At 44.9% G+C, this 21390-nt stretch overlaps 1 protein-coding gene across 1 annotated transcript in view; it reads left to right on the top strand.

The window, feature by feature from the left end:
• The window catches only part of Sec24d (SEC24 homolog D, COPII component), a 109146-nt gene that overhangs the window by 9861 nt on the left and 77895 nt on the right, over nucleotides 1-21390 (top strand). The window contains exons 3-6 of the mRNA XM_021157473.3: nucleotides 1994-2117; nucleotides 13379-13527; nucleotides 16759-17034; nucleotides 17352-17485. Of these exons, the coding sequence (XP_021013132.1) occupies nucleotides 1994-2117; nucleotides 13379-13527; nucleotides 16759-17034; nucleotides 17352-17485 (683 nt within the window). The remainder of the gene's footprint in view (nucleotides 1-1993; nucleotides 2118-13378; nucleotides 13528-16758; nucleotides 17035-17351; nucleotides 17486-21390) is intronic.

The raw sequence follows: 21390 nt of genomic DNA, 5'->3' as shown, positions 1-21390 counted from the left end.
CTCGCCAGCATCTGCTGTCATCTGAGTTTTTGATCTTAGCCATTCTGACTTGTGTGAAGTGGAATCTCAGGGTTGTTTTGATTTGCATTTCCCTGATGACTAAGGATGTTGAACATGTTTTTAGATGCTTCTCAGCCATTTGATATTCCTCAGTTGAAAATTCTTTGTTTAGCTCTGTACCCCATTGTCTTGGTCAGGGTTTCTATTCCTGCACAAACATCATGACCAAGGAGCAAGTTGGGGAGGAAAGGGTTTATTTGGCTTATACTTCCATATTGCTGTTCATCACCAAGGAAGTCAGGACTGGAACTCAAGCAGGTCAGGAAGCAGGAGCTGATGCAGAAGCCAGCCATGGAGGAATGTTCTTTACTGGCTTGCTTCCTCTGGCTTGCTCAGCTTGCTTTCTTATAGAACCTAAGACTGCCAGCCCAGAGAGGGTCCCACCCACAAGGGGCCTTTCCCCCTTGATCACTAGTTGAGAAAATACCCCACAGCTGGATCTCATGGAGGTACTTCCCCAACTGAAGCTCCTTTCTCTGTGATAACCCCAGCCTGTGTCAAGTTGACACATAAAACTAGCCAGTAAACACATTTTTAATAGGGTTATTTGTTTCTCTGGAGTCTAACTTCTTGAGTTCTTTGTATATATTGGATATTAGCCCTCTATTGGATGTAGGATTGGTAAAGATCTTTTCCCAATCTGTTGGTTGCCTTTTTGTCTTATTGACAGTAGAACTCCTAGGGACTAAACTATCAACAAAGGAGTACACATGGCTCCAGCTGCATATGTAGCAGAAGATGACCTTGTCATGCATCAATGGAAGGAGAGGTCCTTAGTCCTATGAAGGCTCAATAGATGCCCCAGTGTAGCGGAATTGAGGGCGGGGAGGTGGGAGTGGATGGGTGGGTGGGAGTGGGTGGGTGGGTGGGTGGGTGGAAGAACACCCTCATAGAAGCAGGGCAGGGAGGATGGGATAGGGTGTTTCCGGGAGGGAGGGTAACCCAGGAAAGGGGGATGATATTTGAAATGTAAATAAAGAAAATATCCAAGAAAAAGAAAAAAAGAGAGAGAGACAGAGACAGAGACAGAGACAGAGACAGAGACAGAGAAAGGGAGCGAGCAAGCAAGCAGGCAGGCTGAGCAAGCCATGGGGAGCAAGCCAGTAAGCAGCACTCCTCCACTGACTGTGCATCAGCTCCTGCCTCCAGGTCTTGCTCTGTATGAGTTCCTGTCCTGATTTCCTTCAGTGATAAACAGTGATATGGAAGTGTAAGCCAAATAAACCATTTCCCCCTCAACTTGCTTGTTAGTCATGGTGTTTCATCACAGCAATAGAAACCCTGACTACAACACCCTGAGGAGCTTTTGACTGTGGGAAAGTGGTTGTAAGGGGCATCTGATTTCTACGTCCTCTGAATGTGAGGACTTAACCTCACCACCCCCATCTGTCTCAGGATTTGCTGGAGTAGCAGCCTGCTGTCCATAAAGCACTGTCAGAGCTTGCCTTGCATGCATTTCAGATGCTCTACAAGCCTGCAGTCTGATTTATTGAGTTACTTTTTTTTTTTCCACTTTCCACTTTTTGTTTTTCTTTGTGTGAGATAGCATGTTCTGTTAAGGTACCACCACATTTGGAGTTTATTTCCTTTATTAACAGGTAATAATAGCCACTCTGGGAGGTTGGAAGAACCTTGTGTTTACCCTCTAGCTTCTGTCTCCCTTCACTCATTTTAATGTTAATCTTCCATCTTTTTAAATTTATTTTATGTATATGAGTACACTGTAGCTGTCTTCAGAAACACCAGATCCTCATCAGATCATATTACAGATGGCTGTGAGCCACCATGTGGTTGCTTGGAATTGAACTCAGGACCTCTGGAAGAGCAGTCAGTGCTCTTAACCACTGAGCTATCTCTTCTGCCCTAATCTTCCACCTTTATCATCTCCCTTTGTACTTTAACATGCCATTAACTCTGCTCTCTTCTGTTGCAGGCGTGATGAAGCCATTGGGGCCTTCAGCTGCTCCTTCAGGGATGCTGCCCCCAGGCCCTTTACCTCCTGGACCCCCACAGTTTGGTCCCAATGGAGCCCATACCCCAGGCCATCCTCCTCAAAGGTGAGCTAAGTACTTGTCAACTGTCATTTGAATATGCCCTAAAATACTCTTCCAAAGGACCCTTTCAACGTGCATGTTTCTTTGTTGAAAATTTAATCTCTTGGTAAGTTTCGTATCTTTAAAAAAATGTTCACTGGAGAACTACCCTAGAAAACAAGCTTTTAGAAAAGCTTGGGACAGAAGAGTTAGTCTGTATTTTAAAATACATAAAAATGAGCCAGGCGTGGTGGTACACACCTTTAATCCTAGCACTCAGGAGGCAGAGGCAGGCAGATTTCTGAGTTCGAGGCCAGCCTGGTCTACAAAGTGAGTTCCAGGACAGCCAGGGCTATACAGAGAAACCCTGTCTCGAAAAAAAGAAAACAAAACAAAACATAAAAATGGCCCGTGTTAATGCCATGTGTTTTAGTTTGGGGTTATAGTCAGCTTATTTTGTTTAGAGTTTCATGTTGGTCTCTAGTTCCTTTAGACACCTAGTCTCTGTATATCTTACAACATATTAGATTGTTCTGGGCATGGCAGCACACATCTTTAATCCTAGCTCTGGAGAAGTAGAAGTAGGCAGATCTCAGTGAGCTTGAGGCCAGCCTGATGTACATAGTAAGTGCCAGGCCAGCCAGGGCTACATATTGACACCCTCCCCTACTCCCACTCCCTCCCATCCCCCACCCCCAAATCCCAGGTCTCAGACCAAAACAAAACACTGGAACAAGACTTACACCATTCTCTTCTCCAGAGCTGCCACACACACCTGAGCTCATTACCAGCAACTGCTTAATACAGGTTTTAACATCATATCGGATTGAGGTCAGTGGTAGAGTCTAAAGTTTTGACAGGGAAGGAATGCACGGGACAGTGAGGGACTCTGAATTGGCAGGCCTGCTGTAAAAGCAGCTAAAAAAATAATTTACAGGTTCTGTTTGTTTATAATGAATTGAAAAAGAGGAAGTCAGAGGCAGGCCTCGGAAAGCCAAAAACTATACGCCTGAGATATTTAGAGGCTGTGACCCATAGGGACTGTCACCTGGGATGGAGCCAGCAACATGCACACCTCCAGGCTCAGGAATCCCAGTGTTATTTGTTCCCAAGCTGTTGTCACCAGCCACAGTCTGGCTCCTAGTAGCGTTTACCTTGGACCGGCTCCCAGGGTGGCCCGAGGCCCCATGTCCTAGCTCCTTTCCCAGGTTGTCAGGTGGAGGGGAAACGGGGCACAGACATAAGTCTTTAGTGTCAACCTGCGTCTTAGAGGAAGGCTGTCTGTCTGTCCTTCCTGCCAGTGAGCAAAGGGAGATTCTGAAATCATCAGCTAATGCTCTTGTGTGGCTCTTGAGTTGGACACTGCTGGATATTGTTTGTTGTGGTAACTGCCACCAAGACGTAGCTATGGGACCACAGAGCAGCTTCACACAGGAGACAAAAAAAAAAAAAAAAAAAAATGAGTTTAACTTGTAAGCATGCGTGTGGCTTGAGCACAGAGCAAGGATGCAAAGGTCTTGTTGTGACCTTACTGCCTTTAGTCTCCAAAGCATGATGGGTGGGGAAAGAGGGGGCACAGTGCTGAGGACCACTGGGTACAGTATGCTTAGCACTGTGGAACACTAAGGCCAGAGGATTGTCAGGAGTTCAAGGCTAGCCTGGGCTATATAGCTCCAAGCCAGCCTGGGCTACAGAGTAAAATTCTGCCTCAGGAACCCAAGAATAATCTAACTTAGCTGTGGATCCTGTACACTGTACTGTCAATCTTCCAGGCAAGGTGCATAATGACATGGTGCATAATGGCATGCTTGTTATTGGGGAAACCAATAGCTGTTTTAAAAATTGAATTTGAAGGCTACTCTTCAAAGGACATCAATGGTGGCCTCTGTGAAGCTGGGTAAAGCCTGTTTGTTCCTGGGGACGTCTCTCTAAGGCATAATCTACTATTTTTTTTTTCTAAATGGACATATAGGTAAAATACTTTCTAGTGTTTTAATGTAAAATATATAATCTAAATATAAATTTACATTTATATTCATAAGACTGGTGCTGCCGTAAATTGACAAGGCCTGCTTGTAATAGTAGCTCAAGAAATACAGCTTGTGTTGGTGTTTGTAATACACTGAGAAAGAGAAAGTCAGGCACAGCCCGAGGAAAGCCTTGGTCAGGAAAGTCTCCTTTTGCCCGCCCGGGGATGACCGTGCATGCAGACTCCTAACTGAGCAGAACAGGGGCATCACCCTTCCTAGGTTCAGCAATACTGTAGGAGAGGGGATGAAAACACATGAGAGTCAGAGGGTGGGGAGGCCATGATGTCATCAGTAACCATGAGCATACAGGAGCTGTGGAGACCTGCACAGGACCAATACACAATTAGGTCCTCAACATTCCATCATGGATTGTGGCGGGGGGGGGGGGGGGAAGGAGGGGCACTCCTGAAGTCCTCCCCGAAGAGCTCTTGGCAGCCAGTGGTTACCAGGAATGGAGGGTCTGCCATCTTTTTCAGTGAGGTAGCCGTTGCTAAGTTGCCCATGCTCCAGGAAGCAACCTTCCACTCCTGTTCATCCACTTGACAGTAATTAAACTTACTGACTGAAAAGCAATACCCCACCCCACCCCCACACACATACCAGGCCATGAAAGCTAGTTAGGAAGAGTGATATGAACAGGAAAGGGAGGAAGGTCAGAGAGGACTGGGGAGATCATATGATCACAGTGCAGTGTATAGCTATATGGAATTGTCATAAGTTATCCTGAATTTTAAAAATATCTTAAGGAAAAAGAAAAGAGTAAGCAAGACAGGGCAACTGCAAGAAAGCAAAACAGAAAGGAAGGATGGAAGGAAGGAAGGAAGGAAGGATGGACGGAATGAAGGAAGGAAGGAAGAGAGGTGCTGACAACCTAGAGGTAGCTCCTGCCTCAGTAGCAGGGTAGCCTGGGGTGACATGAAGACGTAATCTTGTCAGTCCAGAAGAAGGAAGAAGACCCAGGACAGGTCATTGCTATAAACTCCCTTCCTGCCCTTTCAGGACTTTAGAAAAAGAAATGCAAAGATAGAATCAGTGGTTCTGAGAACAAATTTGGTCACTGGTATTGGCCTAGCTGATGGATCTCTTTGATGTCACTTCTCTGCGAATGGCATCATGAGCCCAGCAGAGGGCTGCCATCCCGAGGAGTGGCAACCCCAGGGACAGGCCATGTTTGCCAGACATGCCTCAGGGGGTTGTTGGCCAAACAAGTTCTAGTCACATGCTGCATAGACTTGTTACCCCCATGTGTAGTATGGTCTACAGGTTAAAATGAAGCTAGAAAATTCCTGGGGCTAGTGACACTGGAGCCCCAAGGTGACAGTCATCACCCCTAAACACATTACCCACATGTCTGAGGTGCCACTGGTGTCACTGCCAGCACAGAGCCCTGGGTAGGGATGCGGTGCCCACACTAGAGTGTTCTCCTTAGAGGAGTCTGTTGTGAGTCACTGTGGTGTTCAGCAGTAGCCGCTTGAAGGAGCTACTTCAGTGCATCACTTTTACTTGATTTCTTCTAGTGTTATTTTGCTCATCTTGGATCTAAGAACAACAGGATGTATACACCCTATACCCTAAGTATGTGGTAGGCACTTCCATTCAGGCTTGTATACCCTCTGATGTCTGTACAGAGACACATTTCTCAGAATCTCCTGTTGTTGACTGATTATAACTAACCTAACCCGTGTCTCTTTGCTTTCTCATCATTCATAGTTAACATCTCTAATCCACGGTCATGAGGGTTTTGTATACAAACTACCTTGCACAGCACACAGCACTCATTCCAGTCCATAGCCTCAGGACATGTCAGCAGCTCTCAGTGTCGTTCCATTGGGTACAGCATGCCATATCACTGGATAGAAAGTCCACTTGCTGCTATCTGTGGATTGCCCTCCCTTAGTCTGGTGTCTCCAGGAGCTTGGTTTCAGAATCTACTTCGACTCTCGTTGCGAGGAAGCACAATTAGGTCCTGTTCTTCCCCCTGCATGCTTTTTAACTGGGTATGACTTAAATACTGACCAAAAAGTTGGAAATAGGTGTGAAAGTTAGAAATGTCAGGAGGGAAGTCTAGCCTTTTAAGTTGGGTTTCCAGGTTGTCTGTTATCTGCGCCATGGGACACGTTTCTATACACACGTGGCAGGGCAAAGGCAAAGGGTACAGTGATCTGAGAGTGAGTCACTCTAATCTGATGACAGACTGTCAGAGGAGACCAGATGTGTGTGACCTTTCTCTCTCTCTCTCTCTCTCTCTCTCTCTCTCTCTCTCTCTCTCTCTCCCTCCCTCCCTCCCTCCGTCTCTCCCTGGTCTTCCCTTTTCTTCTCCTCTCCTTTCATTAATTCCTTCTTTTCTTCTTTGCATTTTTTTATCTTTTATCTTTTATGTTTTAAAAAAACTTTTCAAAAATAAAATGTTAACTTATTGTTTGAGAAATACACATGCACACACACACACACAAAAACACACACACACACACACACAAACACACACACCCATCTTCCTCAACTCCTCTCAGAATCACAAAGGCCTTCCTTACTTCTTTGCGCGCTCTCTCTCTCTCTTTTCTTTTTAATCTCCCAGAGTTCAGTTGGCACTGTCACTATGTCCATATGTGTAGGATCATGCACTGGAGCATGGACAACTGACCAGGGACCACTTCCCTGAAGAAGGCAGCTACTCAGCTAGGGGAAGACCTGTGAGCCCTCCCTCATTTGTGATGGACTGGCTTGGTGGATGGGCTTGATCCTGTGCTGCAGCTGTTGCATGTTCGGGTGTGCCATGGCCCCGTCATATCTAGAAAACACTGTTTCTCAGCAGTTTCCCACAATTTTAGGTTCCAAAATTTTTCTGCCTCCTCCTCAGGTGATCCCTGAGCTCTGAAGAAAGCAGATAGGCTGTAGATGTGCCCTTTAGAGCTGAGACCATCATAATCACTTTTTTTTTTCGCACTTTGACCTATTACTGTTAGTCTCTCTGTTTAATCTCTGTTCATTGTAAAAAGTATCTTCTCTGACTGAGGTCTGAGAGCCACGCTGACCCGTGAGCATAATTATAAATATATTTAGAGGGCATTTTGATACTATGTCCATTTAACCCCTGAGGCTGTGAGTTCGCTGATTATGAGGTCTTGGTCATATTTCTAGTACTGAATATTCATGTTTTCCTGTACGGCAGGCATTAAATCCAGGAGTGCTTGGTTTCCCCCATCACACTCAGTGCCACTATTGCAACTGTGATCCATTTTACCATGCTGGTCATTACCATAGTCCACTGGGTTGACAGCTGTGACAGCTGAATTAGACTGTACTGGCTCCCTTCCTCCTAGCAACCAGCATAGCAACCTCTACCACCATGAAAGCCAATAGGAAGGAAACTTTCAGTTTAGTGTCAGCTTGGTCTTTCTATGTCCTGTGACTCAGGTATGCTGTATCTTTAGCAAAAGGATCTTACTGTGAAGTTCTGCAGTAATATTACTGCCAGCAAGAGCAGTAGTCTGTGCTGTTTGGGGGAGGGGGGATGTTATGAGACTTCTGTGACCAGTAACCTGTACCTAAGATTTGCCATCAGGTAAATGCAAATTAAACTACCTTGAGACTTCATCTATCCCAGCCAGACTGCCTAGGATCAAGAGAAGAAAGGACAATAAGTTCTGGAGTGAATCTGGGGAAAGGAGAAGCGATATTCACTGTTGGTGGGAGCGCAAACTGGGATAGCCAGGAAGGAGAGCAATGCGGGTTCTTAAAAATCTAGAAATAAACAGATCTACCACATGATCCAGCGATACCACCCTCGGGCCTATACCCAAAGGTCTCTGTATCCTACTCCAGAGCTAGCTGCTTATCCATGTTCATTGCAATTCTGTTCATAATAGCCAGGAAACTCAGATAGTCTAGCTCTCCACCAGCTGAGGAATGAGTAATGAAAGGACAAAACTGCTACAGAGTGGAATTTTATTAGCTGTTAAGAAAAACGAAATCTTCAGGTAAATGGCTAGAACAGGATATATTCATTCTGAGTGTGGTCACCCGTACCCTGAAACACAAATGCTGCATGTCCTCGCTCATAGTTGGAAGCCAGCTTTGGGTCTGTTAGGAAGGGGCCCTTGTGTTTGTGTTGAGGGGAGAATAATGGAGGAGGGGCAGTCACACACAGGTTACCACTTGTCTGTGAAGAACAGGAGGGGAAATATTTAAGAGGGGAAGTAGATGGGAGGGAGGCCAGGGCAGATGAAGGGGTTGGAAGAGGGAAAGATAACACTAAGGAGCTTTGGAAAAGCCATATAAAAACCCACTGTCTTAGTCACTATTCAGTTGCTGTGCAAAGGTATCATGGCCAAGGCAACTCTTCTAAAAGATGGTATTTAATTGGGGAATTGTGTACAATTTAATCCATTTTCATGTCAGGGAGCATGGTTCCATAAAGGCAACCACTGGAGCATTAGTCAAGAGTGCTACATTTGGATCCACAGGTGGGGGTGGGGGTGGGGGTGGGGGTGGGGGTGGGGGCAGTGGCCAGACAGACAAACAGATGGGCAGATAGACTGGGCCTGCCATTTGCTGATGCAGCTTAGCTTTCCTTTCTCTTTTACAGTCACCATGTAACAGCTGGCCTGTAAGTGATGATCCCCCTGCCTCACCCTCCCTAGGATCGGGAGTTCAGGCATCTTTCCCCACAGCTGACTGTGTAATCCTTCTTTGTGGGTGGAAACACCTCATTCCTACATAGAGGCTCAGTCACAGAGATAGGAATTTTGCCAATGCAAACCCAGAGTGTTGACTTAATGTATAAATATGTACATGAGTTTTAAAACAGTGATATTTTGGGGCGAGAGGGTTGCCTCAGTTATTTAAAAGCACTTGTTGCCCTTATAGGGGACCTAGGTTTGGTTCCCAGGACAAATAAGCTCACAACCATATGTAACTCCAGGTCTGGGGCATCTAACATTGTCTTCTGATCTTCATAGGCACCAGGTATATACATGATACAGGGGAAACATTCATGCACATAAAAATAAAAACGAATAGGGGTGGAGAGATGGCTCAGTGGTTAGGAGCACAGACTGTTCTTCCTCAGGACCTGAGTTCAATTCCCAGCACCCATCTCAGGTGGCTTAAAACTGCCTGTAACCCCAGCTCCAGGGGATCACACCTCTGACCTCTGTGGACACTTGTATTTATGTACACACCCCTCTTCAAATACACAGAATTAAAATCATTATCATCGCCGTCATCATCATAAATCTTAAAAAAATTTTAAAAATCTTAAAGACCTGTTATTTCAAAAGAAATATCTGACATAATCTTAAAGTCATACACAGCCATTTGTTCCTTTGATCATGGCTGAGGCAGGACAACCGTCTTTAACTTTACAAGTATTTCTAAAGTTTTCTACCTAAGGCAGAGATTAATCTGTTAAAATTTATACTTTTAAAAAGTCAGTAGTTTCATCGTAAGGAAAAATGACAGCTACTCAGTTGCGATCCATCTATTTTGACCAAGAAATGGAGAATAAGGGGGTGAAGGAGACCCAGCTTCCCAAACTATATTTAGGAGACGACTAAGATATTGGTTGCATGCAAATAGAGGTAGGGATGAAAATAAAGCTAGGCTTTGTTTGTTTGTGATGCTGAGCCTTGGCTCCCTGGCCTTGCGTGTGCTGGGAAGTGTTCTTTCACGGAGCTAAATCCCCATCCATTCTTTAGTGCCTTTCCTCCTTTCTTTTGTGTGTATGGATAGTTGTTACACTCAAGAGAGTGCTGGGACTCAAACCCGGGTGCTGTGCAAGAGCAACAAGTCCATTTAACCACTGAGCCATCCATCCCTCCAGCCTCTCTTTAGTGTTTTTCAATATGGGAATGATAGGATTTGATTTTTCTCCTCTCTATAGGCTTAATATTTAAAATGCAGATTTTGTTTCAATCAGACCTTGAATAATTTGCTACTCTAGTTCATTTTGTGAGGCTGCTACAGAAACTAGGCCTTACAAAAAGCAGACATTTATTTCTCACCAATTTGGAGACTGCAAAGGCCAAGGTAGAGGCTACATCAGTCTTGCTGTCTAATGAAGGCTGCTTGCTGCTTCCCACATGGTACCTTGAATGCCGGAGGAAGGGCCAAGTGCCTGCCCGGCCTGCTTTGGAAAGGAGACCACATCCCATTTATGAGATGGCTCCTCTGTAGCCTCCGGATGCTGTCATGTTTCAATACTAGAATTATGGATGGGGCATGTTTAAACCTTTTTTACACATTATCTCCAAAAATTGACAAAAATATAGGAACAGAGAAGTAAATCAATGCTGCGAAGGTTTAAGATTAGATTGAGACAAACTTTTGGTAATTATATGACTTTTTAAAGTGGGTACTTGGTGGTAGCTCTGTTCTTTTCTGATATTAAATGAAACAGTGATTTAAAATCTGTATCTGAATATTTCTTTGTCTACCAAACACAACTCTGGTTTGTCTTTTCTTTGTTTGTTTGTTTTGGTTTTTCAACACAGGGTTTCTCTGTATAGCCCTGGCTGTCCTGGAATTCACTCTGTAGACCAGGATGGCCTCGAACTCAGAAATCCATTTGTCTCTGCCTGAAAAGTGCTGGGATCAAAGGCGTGTGCCACCATTAACCACAGTGTGTCTTAGTAGGAAAGGTTTCTTTCTCCTGCCTGCTGTCACAGTGCAGAGCGGTTGGGAGGAAGAGGCAGGCATCTGGTGGCTACACAGGCTCCAGCTGCGGCTTGGGTTCGCTATCTCTGATAGCCACACTGTGTGCAGTGGGAGAGTAACAAATAGGATATTTTAAGTGTTCTGATTTTTCTTTCCCTTTTGTATATAATAGCTTAGCTATGTATTTATTTCTATTCTAAATAATTTTAAAATGAGTTTTATGTTTACAAAAAGCCATATGTTTAAGACTAAGAAAGTTTAAGCTTGTCAGAAAGAGATAATTTATTTATAAATTTTGAAACTTAACTCCCAATGCATAAGAAATGGACAATAAGTAGGTATTTATGGGTTAAAGTCATATCCAGTGGTTGTACAATCTCTCATTCGGTATTTTAAATCTTTAGCCTTTTTAAAATTGACCAACCTTTAATTATATGTGCAGCTATGTGCACACGGGTGTCAGCAGAAGCCAGAAGGCATGGGATCTCCTATAGCTAGAGTTGCTGACACTTCTGAACCACCTGATATGGGGGCTGAGAACTGAACTATGGTCCTCTGAAAAACCAACAGGGGTCCTTAACCAGCAATCTCTCCAGCCTCAAATCTTTAGCCTTTGTTAAAAGTTAACAAAAACAAAACAAAACAAAACAAAACAAAACAAAACAAAACAAAACCCAGAGATTATTCATGTCACCATTTCTGTTTGAAAGGTACTTTGTTCTAACTGAAATGGCTACAAAGAAAAAAAAAGTGAGCCATGGAATTTTATATTTTAAAAAATATTGTATTTTGTTAAACACTTCTGCACATGATTTTGGGGTCTCAGACAATTAAATTCACTTCCCCCCGGTTAACTGCTGCCTCCCTAAGACCGCGTGTCGTGGGTAACGCACTTCAGTTATCTACGGAGTGACTTCGTGGGTCAGTTCCTCAGGAACTTTAGGGACTGAAGTGCCATTTCTTGACAAAGCAAAGACAAACCGTTTCTTTTTATGTAGCAGTCAATTTACCAGTCACATCTTTGGGCAGTTGTTGAAATCATTTGTCAGCCCAAGACAAGAGTCACATTTCAAGCTGAATGATTGACAGCCAGCAAAGAGAGACACGAAGAAAACTTACTCTCCAAAGCTAACTTTTGGGCCAGGAGGGCTGGCTCAGTGCTTAAAGGCAAATCCCAGCAAACTATACAACCTAGCCTTGATTCCAAAGACCCACGTGGTAGGAGGCAAGACTCCTGCAAACTGTCCTTTGAACTCTAACCTTGCACTGTGATGTGAACACACATACACACCCCAGTGTAATAAAAATTTTAATTTCCTTTGTAGTCCTCTCTCTTTATTCATTCTTTTCCTAAATATATTGAAATTGAAGGCTACTTAATCTGATTGTGGTGGGTCTTCTAAAATTTTTCTCGGAGAGGCATTTTCCTTAGAAATATTTTGGGATTAAAGCATTGACAACTCCACTTTAACAAGTTATCTGCCGTAGCCATGTTTGTCCTGTGAGGCACGTGGGATACAGAATCTACCCTTCCCTTACTTAGGGAGTGTGTGATACCGTTCTGGAATAATTAGCAACATGCACTTGAAGTGATGGCTTGAGAAGTTTTTTTGTTTGTTCATTTGAAATAACTATTCAATTTGGAAAATAACAAGATTAGGGGGTATACAGTGTTGCAGCAAGGGGGCCCTGAGACCCAGAAGAGGCTGCCCCCTCCCCCGTCACCACCCCCCACCCCCACCCGCATGATAGAGATGAGCTATGGACTTTTCTCCTCAGCCACCACCTTTCTCAAGTGACCCCTAGGCTATGAATTAGGAATGGAAGTCAAGACACAGTAACAGAGAATGGCCTCTGGTTCCAGATAGACATTGAAATCAGGCCATGCAATCTGGGAAACCTCACGTTTTACTCACAGTTCAAAGTTAGTAAGGCAAGAGTCATAATGACCCCCAGGTATTCATTAGCTTCCTGTGTTGTATCACCAGGGTGGGACCTCTGCTCTGTAGCCATTGTTTAGATCAAAACAGTGACAAAGACACACAGCAGACATAGTTTTAAACTTCATCGAGTGTAAAGCGGGATGAATTGTTTTTAGAGAACAAAAACAAACAACCAACTCCAGACGTACTGCAGTGTTGCAAAGCAGTGGCAGACACCACTGTGTATGTAGTGCCCTGCTGGATTCAGGATCTAAGACAAGCCACATTTTGTTTAAAAACCCGGTCTGAATGATCACAAAGATGCAACCGTAAACCAGGGACTCTTGGTTATTGACACTGTTGTTTTTTGTTTTCTTCTATTGATCGAGTTTAGTGTATGTGAAGTAGCCCTGGGTTGATCTTTCCTAACTGACTTCCAAAGGAGGCTTCGTGTTCACGCTAGAAACTTTTCTCTGCTTTGCCATAGGAAACGTGCGAGTGGAAATGCAGGCTGCTGCCACATGGGTTATTTTGAACTCATATCAAGATTAAATATATGATGTGCAATATCAGCCATGTTTCTTACCATACAGAGGGCTTGTTTTAGGATATGTTCGCTATTGCCTATGTTCTTTGCTTAGGATGCTCAGTGATGCTATCAATACCGTTTGTCTCTTAGATTTCCAGGACCCCCACCTGTCAATAGTGTGGCACCCTCTTATGCGTCAGGCCAGCCCCTGCCACAGTCATCTTACCCAGGTCCTGGGTCCACTTCCTCTGTCACCCAGCTGGGCAGTCAGTTCAACTCCATGCAGATCAACAGCTATGGTAAGTGTGAGGAGTCACTGTTCCTTCATGGTGCCTATTTGGTATTTTCTGTGCTGCTGGAGGTGAACCCAGAACCGTAGATGTGCTAGGCTACCGCTGACCACTGAGCTACACTCCTGCCTCATCATTTCTTCTTTTTAAAGGTAGACATAACTCGGGCATGACATGTTAAAATGCTACCATGTACATAAACCATTGATATTGTGTCTGGCGCTGGTTCCATTTCTCCTGAGCCTGTTGCCACTATTTCAATATAATTAAGAACCCTCAGAGCACTGTATGTTCATTGCTGGAGCAATAAACAACAAAAATGCTGCCGTCACAGTCACAAGTAAGCATTAAACAGAGTAATTGGTTAGGGTAATTTTAAAATTGTATTGTTATAATATGAGACCTCAAAATTAAAAACACAATGCTTATTGTTTCACAGAGAGTTTTAGTGCTGTGTTTAGGTCACTGGAAGAATCAAATCTCAGATGCCACAAACCAGAAAAGAGGAGAGAGCACAAATGGCTACTTTAGTAGCAGGATGGCTACAGGGTACACATTGAGACAATGGTTCTCAACCTGTGGGTCGGGCCCCTTCTTGGGGGTTGAACAGCCCCTTCACAGGGGTGGCCCTAGACCATCTACATATAAGATATTTACATTACAATTCATAACAGAAGCAAAATTGCAGTTACGAAGTAGCATCAAATAATCTTAAATTTGGGAGTTACCACAATATAATTCCACAGTATGAGGTACGATTAAAGGGTTGCAGCATTAGAAGGGTTGAAAACCAGTGCTTTCAGGGATATGTGTTCTCCTCTCCCTCCTCTCCTCCCTCTCCCTCTCCACTCCCCCTCCCCTTCCTCTCCTCCCCCTCCTCTCCCTCCTCCCCCTCCCCCTCCCTCTCCCCCTCTCCCCCTCTCCCTCCCTCTTACCCCTCCCCCTCACCTCCCCCTCTCCCCCCCTCTCCCTCCCTATCACCCTCTCCCCCCTCTCCCCCTTTCCCTCTCCCTCTCCCTCTCCCCCTCCCCCTCTCCCTCTCGGTTATTTTTCTATTGCTATGATAAAACCTTATGACCAAAAGTAACATCAGAAGGGAAGGGAAGGGAAGGGTTTATTTCACCTTATACTTCTAAGCAACTATCCCATCACTGAGGGAAGTCAGGCCAGGAATTCAAGGCAAAAACCTGGGGGCAGGAACTGGTGCAGAGGCCCATATAACTAGCATCTCCAAAATGCTGGGTTCTGCTGCAGCTGGGCTCTCTTCAGGGACTCTGCCCTGCCACATGGTACCGAATCTCAGCTTCTCTCCATGACCCCTTCAGTCCTGGGGCTCCTACTTCAATAGAGGTTGCACCTTGATCAGTGTTCTTTCCTGGTCAGTCATTGTGCCAAACCTCAGTTGCTCTCCATGACTCCATCCTGGCTTCAAAGCCACTGTCACCTGGGAAACTCTGACATTCCAAGTTTGGCTGCCAGCACAGGATACAGCCTTGGTTTCCTCTGGACCACAGTCTGTGTGCTGACCCTGAGGAAACACTTCCCAGAAGATTCTGCCTCAACGAGGTGGGTCTCTTCTTAATCATAGCAGGTTCTCTGGCCTCAGCTGACCAGCATCAATAGTTTTTCCAGCAGAGCAAACATTTTCTCCTTTAGTCCAGTGGTTCTAATCTCTTGTTCATTACAACCGGTTTTTCAGCTCCAGCTGATAGCACGGATTCTTAGCATGAAAATATCACACAGATGGCCCTGGTAGTGTCTTTGCTTTTCTCTGAAACTTCCAAGTCAGGCCTCAATCGTTTGCACTGCTCACAGCATATCTTCTAAGTTCCAACAGAACAGCTCATTGATCTCTGAGACTCAAAGGCCTTCTCAACCCAAAGTTCAAATGCTATGATAATCTAAAAAACCACACGGTCAGGTCTGTGACAGCCATAACCCTAAACATGCTTCCAGTTTATGCCTTCGTTGGAGTTTTGTTGCTATAATAAAACACCATGACCAAAACCAACTTGGGGAGAAAAGGGTTTATTTTGTCTTACATTGTATTGTAGTCAATCATCCAGGGAAGTCAGAGCAGGAACTTGAGATGGGAATCTGGAGACAGAGACTGATGCAGAGGCCATGGAGAGTGCTGCCTTACTGCCTTGCTCCTCGTGGTTTGCTTGGCCTAATTTCTTACAGACTTCGGGTAGGAGTGGCACTGTCCGTAGTGAGCTGGGCCTTTCTACATCAGTCATCAAGAAAATGTACCTCAGGCCAGTCTGGTGGGGGAAATTTTCTCAACTGAGTTTCTGTCTTTTAAAAGAACTCTAGCTGGGTCAGGTTGACATTAACGAGCCAGCAATACTCCCTTACTGCTCAAGCCTCGTTTGTCAGAAGTATTGATAACTACCTCCCAGAATATTTCTGGCCTTTTTACCAGTTTCCAAATGGATGTCTGAGGAAGCAGCTAAGTTTCACAAAAGGCTAAGCCAGGAAACCATCTGGGTCTCCAGTGTAAATGGAGAGCCTGCCAGTGGCCCAGACCTTCTGCCATGTTACTTCTATCTGCTTCTGAACGTGTTTGGTCAAGTCACACTCAGAGTGCAAATACTTCATTGAAGGTGCAAATTATCTGAACGATGCTTGTTCTATACATTTTTCTTTTATATTCAAGATTTTATAGGAGATATAGATGTTTTAAATTAGTGTGTGGATCACATAAAGTTAATGCACTTGGGTTAAAATTTGTGTTGTTAAGAAGTCTCTCACTGGGGTCGGCTCAGGGGTTAAGAGCACTTTCTGCTCTTAGAGTGAACCCAAGTTCAGTTACCAGAACCCACATGGCTGTTCACAACTGTCTATAATTTTAACTCCTTCTTCTGACCTTCATTCAATGCGAGCACACATGTACACACATGTGCATGTGTGCGTGCATGCACACATACACACACATAAGCACATGTACATACACAAATACTAAATCTTTTTAAAACAGAAATCCCTTACTAAAACGAGAAGTGTTGCTTTTATGCTGCTCTTCTAAAACATTCTATTTGGGAAAAAGATGGCTCCAAGTAATATATCATTTTCTGTGGGATAATTTTATTTTGTGGTCACCATATATACATGAATATGCAATCCTTAAACATGCCCTTTTGATTTGTGTATGGAAATTAAACATCTATGTCATATGCTTTGTAGGCATCAGACCTCTGAGAAATGTGGCTCTGAGCCGTGGTCTTCTCTCTCCCACAGGTGTAGGCGCGACTCCTCAGAGCCAGGGTCCGCCTGGCCCTCAGTCAGCAGGCACCTTCCAGGGGCCTCCACAACCTGCACAGCCATCTATTCTGCAGCCAGGACATCAGGTTCCGCCGCCACCCCCCACGGCCCTGAACGGCCCTGGTGCCTCTCCTATGTCTCCACCAACTCACAGGCAAGATGGCCTTCCTGTTCCAGCTCCTCTGAACGCCCAGTATCAGCCCCCACCTCCACCAGGCCAGACCCTGGGTACTGGCTACCCTCCACAGCAAGGTAAGGTGGACAGGGTGAAGCAGGGGGTGGGGGGATGGGGGTGGGGGTGGAAATCACCTGGGGGTGTGCTTAGAGGAAGTCAGATTTGTTTCTGTGTCAACTGCTGAGGGACAGTAGTCTCTGGATAGCATCAGAAGGGCAAGTTAAACGGAGAGTGTAAGAACTCCCTCTTAGCTTCCTGCTTTATTTAACAAGACAAACTTGGTGGCATGCTTGATTCAGCAGTGTGATATTGTCAGTGACTCTTACACCTGGGTCTGGACACTGTCATTTATTCTTGTTTTTTTCTTTTTCTTTCTTTCTTTTTTTTTTTCAAGCAACCAACTATGGACCGCAGATGGGAGGTGCACAGATGTCTTACCCAGGAGGCTTCCCTGGAGGTCCTGCCCAGATGGCTGGGCCAGCACCACAGCTCCAGAGGAAGCTGGATCCGGACTCCATCCCCAGCCCTGTGAGTGTCCTCTGTGTCCCACACAGACGCTCTTCCATTTGTTAGCATTGAGTCCTCCAGGGCCTGTAGAAGGTCTGGGACACTGGCCACAGGAGGAGGCTTCTGTTCTTCATCCTCGGGCTCAGAGCATTCTGAGGGCTAAGAGGGAGGGCTCGGCCTCCTGATCAGACAGATACAGAGAAGGATGAAGAATTTTGGCTCTTTTTATACTTCTATAAACTTGAAGATTTGTGATAAAGTATCAAATGTTTATAACAAACTTTATAATACATTGAAAGATATTCAAGGTGCTTTGCTCCCAGTCAGTTGTTTTTTGGAAGGTTCTGAAAACTTTCTGAGGTGTGTCCTGCCTGGGGAAGTCAGCCTTTGGGGTGTTTTGTTCCTAGCCTGTGGTAGTTTGAGGAGAATATCCCCTAGAGGATTATCTGTTTGAACACTTGGTCTCCCCGCTGATGGCACTGTTTGTGGAGGGGTAGGACGTGTGGCCTTATTGAAGGAATTGTGTGACTGGGAGTGGGCTTAGGCAGCTGAAGTCCTTTTCCTACTGCAGTCTACTCTCTCGGCTTTGTGCTTGTGGTTCAAGAAGTGAGCTTTCAGCTTCCTGCGCCTACCGCAATGCCTGCCACATTCTGCCACACTATTCTTGCTGTAGACTTGCTGATGGACTCTGACCATCTGGAACCATAAGAGTAAATAAACTCTTAGTTCTATAAATCGCCTTGCTCAGCGTGTTTTATCACAGCAACAGAAGGAGAAATAATACATGGCCCCTTTCTGCCGTGCCCTCTGCTTGCTGTCTGCTGTGAGGTGTACAGACACGAACACAAAATGTCGCATACATGCCATGCCGGCTGCTCCTCCACCAGGAGGCTCTGCCCAAACGCATGGGACCAGGCAGCCATGGGCTGAGTCCTCTGAGGCAGCTAGATAAGCCTTTCTTCTGTTAAGGTGCTGCCGCCAGTGACCAAGTGTCTTTACTAAAACACAGTTAGTGGATGATTAGGGCTAGGACCTTGTTTCCCTGGGCTGATTTTAAGGGCCCGTGTGATTTCAGGTAACCTCCCCTCCCCAACTCTTGTCCTCACCAGGTCTGTTCCTGTTACAATCTCATCTACCTTCAGTATCCTTGCAGATGGATTTCCCAGTTCCCTGGTCTGCCAGGTTTCCACCTTCCCCTACCCTTTCCCAGAGCTGACCACAGGTCATGTGACCACCAAATACCCCTGAGAGCATTGCATTTCCATCTCCTTTGAAAGCCAAAGCAACTGCTCTCTGCACCAGGTCTTTCACACCTAACACTTTTCTTTGACTTCATCTCTTAACCGTGTGTTTGTGTTTGCAGGTGAATTTGCATGTACCTTTGTGTTGGTGTCTTTGAATTTGTGTGCTGTATGTGAGCATTCGGGGTGTGTTTGTGAATGTGAATGTCTCTGTGTGTGCATGTGTGTGTGTTTGTATTTGTTGTATACAGGTGTTTGTGTGTGCATGAATATGTCTATGTGTGTTTGATTATACATGTGAGCTTTTTGTGTGGGTTTGTGTGTGTAGGGGGTTGTATGTATGAGTGTATGTGTGTGGTTTGTATATATATGTATGTATGTATGTATATATACACATATATATGTGTGTGTATGTGTGTGGTATATATATATGTTCATATGTGTCTGTATGTGGTATGTGTATATGTATGTACATACATGTCTTTATATGTATTTACGTGTGGGTATATATATGCCCATATATATGTGTTTGTGTATGTGTGTGCTATGTGCATATATGTATGTATATGTGTGTGCATGAGTATATATGTATGTGTGAGGTTCTTGTTATTGCCTGGTACCTCTCCCCACTTAGGGGTAGGGTGCTTAATCTTTGGAATGATCTTTTCTGTGTGGACATTTAGTCTCTATTCGTGATGGATATTTAGTCAACATTATTCATCCCCAAGAACAGTCAGCTGACATCAACGGAGACATTTTCAGAATTCTCATTCTTGGGCTCCACTCAGACTGTGGGTGGTGGGCACCCTGATGAGGGGCCATTACTCAAGGTGCTCTCATTCTCAGGGCTTCCAGCAAAACTGGATCCTCAGAAAGACCTCTCCCCTGAAACCCAGCCCTGTTCTGTCTGCCAGCTCCTTACCTGCAAAGCTGCAGACTCATCAAGGACTCTTATACCTTCCTTTAGTCCTCTGATTAATTCTGTCTCTGTTCATCAGCTCTCCCCGGTGCACGCCTCTACCATCCAGCTGCCTGAGACTCTGAGAACCTCCTAACTAGCCTGGAAGTCGCTGTGCCCAGGCTATCCATCCAATTTAAGTCAGAGCAGATCCAAAGCTCACCAGTACTCCTTCATAGCTAACAGTCAACATTCTTACCATTCCTCACACAGTGCTTCATTGTTGGCCACTCCTGACTCCAGCTCCCCTCACTACAAGTGCACACAAATACTAATGCCTCCGATGTGGTCTCTCCTTGCCCTGTGCCTCTGTTTTAGTTGGGCTAGCTCTTCAAACATGCCTCGTTTGGGCCTCAGCTTGACTCCTGACTTTTCTATTACCTGCATACATTCTCCTGTCCTAGGCATATGCAAGGCCCAACTCGTGTGGTCCTTTTTTCCCTGTGTCTTTACTACCCACTCAGTATCCCTGGAGTGATACTGGGGCTGGAGTATGGTGTCCCTTCATGTCCTGGCAGAGGGCACGTTATTTGTACCTTTATTTATCTGCCACCTTTCTTCTAGACTTGAACATCTAGTTTGTCCACTGCTGTCTCTACTACTAAACAGAACCTGCTGTTCATGCTCAGCGAATGGGGGCGAATATTAATAAGAAGAAGCAGGCGCCCTGGTTCATCACGAACCTCGCAAGTGCTTATGTGCAAACCAGCTCCATGTATTTTATCTTGAAGAGATAACGTGATGCCAGATGGAGCCTGCTTATTTTCCTATGATGAAAACAACACATTTTGTTAATGAAATAAACTCTTTTTTGTGGAAAGAAAGATGTCATTCTGCAATCCCGAGTGAGGCACCTAGGACAGTAGACCTTTGACTGGTGGTCTTTGCCACATTATGGCGTGCTGGAAGCTGTACGACTGAAGGTCTCCCTCACCCCTTCTGCCCCGCAGGAGGATTATTCAGAGGTTGTGTCCTTCCCTTTCCTTTCACCATGCACGATTCAAACAGGTCTACCTGGAGCAGCACCGCTAACTGGCCACATCTTAAGTCGCTTCTCCTGATACGTTTCGCCCCAGAGCAAGCTTCCTTTGTGTTCTCTCCTGATTATGGTTCCACAACACTCACGGGAATGATGCCCGTGGCACATCTGAGAGGGAGAGAGAGATCTGTGTCTTCCGAGGGCGCTCTGACATCATTGCATGTCACCGTGGTACCTCTGAGCCCACACGTGCAGGTCACAGCCCAGTCACTGTTGGAGTTTTTGCTTATTGTCCCATTTATTTATTTATTTATTTATTTATTTATTTATTTATTTATTTATTATATGTAAGTACACTGTAGCTGTCTTCAGACATTCCAGAAGAGCCCACACGTGCAGGTCACAGCCCAGTCACTGTTGGAGTTTTTGCTTATTGTCCCATTTATTTATTTATTTATTTATTTATTTATTTATTTATTTATTTATTTATTTATTATATGTAAGTACACTGTAGCTGTCTTCAGACATTCCAGAAGAGGTTATCAGATCTCATTACCAGTGGTTGTGAGCCACCATGTGGTTGCTGGGATTTGAACTTCAGACCTTCGGAAGAGCAGTCGGGTGCTCTTACCCACTGAGCCATCTCACCAGCCCTGTTGTCCCATTTCTGATGCTGTTTTTCAAGAGTGTGCATTTGGGGTAAACCAAAAGCTATTTTTAACAGTGGCTAGAACTAATTGACATGTCT

The sequence above is a fragment of the Mus caroli genome, unplaced genomic scaffold (genome assembly GCF_978045245.1).
Source record: "Mus caroli unplaced genomic scaffold, Mus_caroli_1 scaffold_3, whole genome shotgun sequence".
Classification (NCBI taxonomy): domain Eukaryota; kingdom Metazoa; phylum Chordata; class Mammalia; order Rodentia; family Muridae; genus Mus; species Mus caroli.
The sequence above is the reverse complement of the archived record's forward strand: the minus strand, read 5'-3'. Positions and strand labels throughout refer to the sequence as shown.